The sequence below is a fragment of the Leucoraja erinacea genome, chromosome 3, assembly GCF_028641065.1.
Source record: "Leucoraja erinacea ecotype New England chromosome 3, Leri_hhj_1, whole genome shotgun sequence".
Taxonomy (NCBI): Eukaryota; Metazoa; Chordata; class Chondrichthyes; order Rajiformes; family Rajidae; genus Leucoraja; species Leucoraja erinaceus.
Genome location: NC_073379.1, coordinates 41,915,022 through 41,918,053, shown reverse-complemented (window position 1 = coordinate 41,918,053; position 3,032 = coordinate 41,915,022). Strand labels below are relative to the sequence as shown.

Here is a 3,032-nt window from a genome sequence, read left to right as displayed (position 1 = left end):
CTTATAGAAACTTACAAAATTCTTAAGGGGTTGGACAGGCTAGATGCAGGAAGATTGCTCCCGATGTTGGGGAAGTCCAGGACAAGGGGTCACAGCTTAAGGATAAGGGGGAAATCCGTTAAAACCGAGATGAGAAGAACTTTTTTCACACAGAGAGTGGTGAATCTCTGGAACTCACTGCCACAGAGGGTAGTCGAGGCCAGTTAATTGGCTATATTTAAGAGGGAGTTAGATGTGGCCCTTGTGGCTAAGGGGATCAGAGGGTATGTAGAGAAGGCAGGTACGGGATACGAGTTGGATGATCAGCCATGATCATATTGAATGGCGGTGCAGGCTCGAAGGGCCGAATGGCCTACTCCTGCGCCTAATTTCTATGTTTCTATGTTTCTATATTCCCCGCAAGCTTTCTTTCATGCTCATCGGTGGAACACCTTAGCATTACTTTAAGGTGTTCTACCCAGTGCAAGGGCGTCAATGTTTATCCACAAGCATCATCATTGAAAAGCAAATTAACTTGGCATTTTCTCATGACTTCTACGTTTGAATACGGCAGTCCAAAATTAATTATTTGGCTGTAAGACGCTGTGAGACCGAGTCGAGCATTACCAAATGTAAGTTTTGCTTAAATCTTAAACCGTAACAAGACGCGGACAGTAGCGTAAAGTCGTCTAGTCAACTGAATGCCAGTCATAAGATTTTAGGTGGGCAATTCTCGAGGGCATCTACCAGTTTTAAAATTTATGGGGAAAATTGCAGAGCTCATCTTACGGAAATCCTATTTATAGTTAATGCTTAATTAGCTCAATTCGTAAACTGTACAGTATCTTTCCTGACTCGGCATGTGTGTGAATGTTCATATTTAAAATAGGGAGCGCTGCGCTGGAGTGGGAGTGACTGAAAGAAGCGCGCACGTCTCGACACAGACTCGGCGCTCCAGAGTCAGGAGCGAAGGTGTCCGATGCTCATTCCCTCCCTGTCCGGGGGAGATAGGAGACTTGTAACATATCCTGTGCCAATGCGATTGGCTTGATGTTGGGGGAATGACTGCCGAGAGCCAGCGGCCGCCTTCCGAAGCTTCGTGCTGTGCGTGGAGTAGGAGCCAGCCGGAGGTGAAGGTGGAGAGGGAGCAACTGGAGACAAGCCATGCGGAGCTTCATCGCGTAAAGAGGCGCAAGCGGCCGCCGCAACGGGGCAAACCTCCCTACAGCTACATCGCCCTTATCGCCATGGCCATCGCCAATTCCCTGGACAGAAAGCTCACCTTGGGCGGGATCTACAGGTTCATCACAGAACGATTCCCCTTCTACAGGGACAACTCCAAGAAATGGCAGAACTCCATCAGGCATAATCTTACCCTAAATGACTGTTTCGTCAAAGTTCCCCGAGAGCCAGGGCGGCCGGGAAAGGGCAACTATTGGACGCTGGACCCAGCGGCTGATGACATGTTCGAGAGTGGCAGTTTCTTGCGAAGGCGTAAGAGATTCAAGAGGTCGGATACGTCCACATACCCGAGCAACATCCAAGATCCCAACTTCTTCAGTCCAGTACCAGCGAGCAGTCCGTACTCCAGGCCGGTCTATGCCAACGTGAGCATCAACTCCAACTGTGCTTCAACTCTCCCATCTTACCCCACTGCACATTACACCACCCCAAACTGCAGCTTTAACAACAGCCAGCCACGGATGTACAATTTCAGCAGTGTGGCGGAGCAACGCGGTCCGGGGACAGATTTGTCCCACAACACTACCAGCCGGTTTCCTTCAGAGTTGAGTGCTGGTTATACCAACCTTGGGCTGGGTTCTTACCACCCTCAGGCCTGCAATGGAGCAGTGCTTCCCAGGAATGCTAACGCTGACCCCTGCCCCTACACCAGATCTAATTCACATCTGCAAATGAATCCATCAACGTACCGTCTCGCCAATAACCAAGCGTATGGCGCCTCTGGTTGCTTCCCCGTCCCTCACTCCCCCGTAAATAATGAGCCAATGGGCCCCTTCGGAATAATCTCTTCGGGACAGTTCACATCACTCAGACAATATAACGCGAGCGGGCAGATCAATTGCACAAACGCATGCATTAATCACCCTTCTTACTATACAAAAGTCGAAGGGTTTCTACACTCCACTGAAAACTACAACACACTTTAAAAGGTTCATGGAGAACTCTGCAGATGTAAACTGTCCGGGCGTTAAAGTGAAACTAACTTAACATGGTTCAATCGTCCGATTTATGAATGTTGTCATTTTATACGGCTACTTCTAAGTGCAGGTTACAGTACAGTTTAAAGATGTGTATTTTTTTATGAACTTGTCTGTACAATCTTATCCTTTAAGCTTTTTGTTTGAAAAATATAACGACATTGTCTCTTCATTAGAATCGAAGGCAATTGTGTTTAGTTATTGGTTTAGTTATTGAAACCGACCGAAGTGCATTGTTTTTGTATAAACTGAAGAGGTAAAAATGAGGGGGGGGATAAAACAGACGATACAACCGAATGTGCAACAACTACTGAGATTCAGGAAATTTAACGTTTTGGAGCCATTTCATCTACTACTTGCAATGATTTGAGGCGTGGGGAATATTTCGTATTTTGGCGTTAAACCTATTAGTTTTAACGCCAAAATTCTTGAGACTGACTGTTGTAGAGGTCACAGTTATCAGCGTGAATAATTATTTAACTTATACAAAGACAGTTTCCACATTATTTTGATTAAGTTTGTTGATTATGACTTGGTTTGAAAATTAGGCACTGCAATACAGTTTGATATAAAGCATAATGTATGCGCAGTGTTTATTAGAAAGCTAATCGATTGGAGATTCGTTTATACAGGTTAATGTAATGGCAGCGGGTGCACATTCTGCTCAGTATAGAGATTGCAGAAGAGACACAGATTTGCACTTATATAGTGCTATAGTACAACCAGTTAATTACTCGAACGTATAATGTTGTAGTCTAGGAAACAGTATGCACAGCCAGATCACAGAATTTTTTTTTAAAGATAATGACCAGATTAACTATTTTAGGGATGTTC

The 3,032-nt window shown here is 45.3% G+C and overlaps 1 protein-coding gene across 1 annotated transcript; it reads left to right on the top strand.

The window, feature by feature from the left end:
* Positions 1-610: 610 nt before the first annotated feature.
* Positions 611-2,442, top strand: foxe1 (forkhead box E1). The gene has a single exon (XM_055632534.1). It carries the CDS (start codon positions 1,041-1,043, stop codon positions 2,145-2,147), a length of 1,107 nt encoding a protein of 368 aa, XP_055488509.1. The 5' UTR covers positions 611-1,040; the 3' UTR covers positions 2,148-2,442.
* Positions 2,443-3,032: the final 590 nt, after the last annotated feature.

Bases quoted from the DNA above. Each gene is read 5' to 3' on its own strand.
- foxe1 (XM_055632534.1), top strand. From the start codon at position 1,041: ATGACTGCCGAGAGCCAGCGGCCGCCTTCCGAAGCTTCGTGCTGTGCG.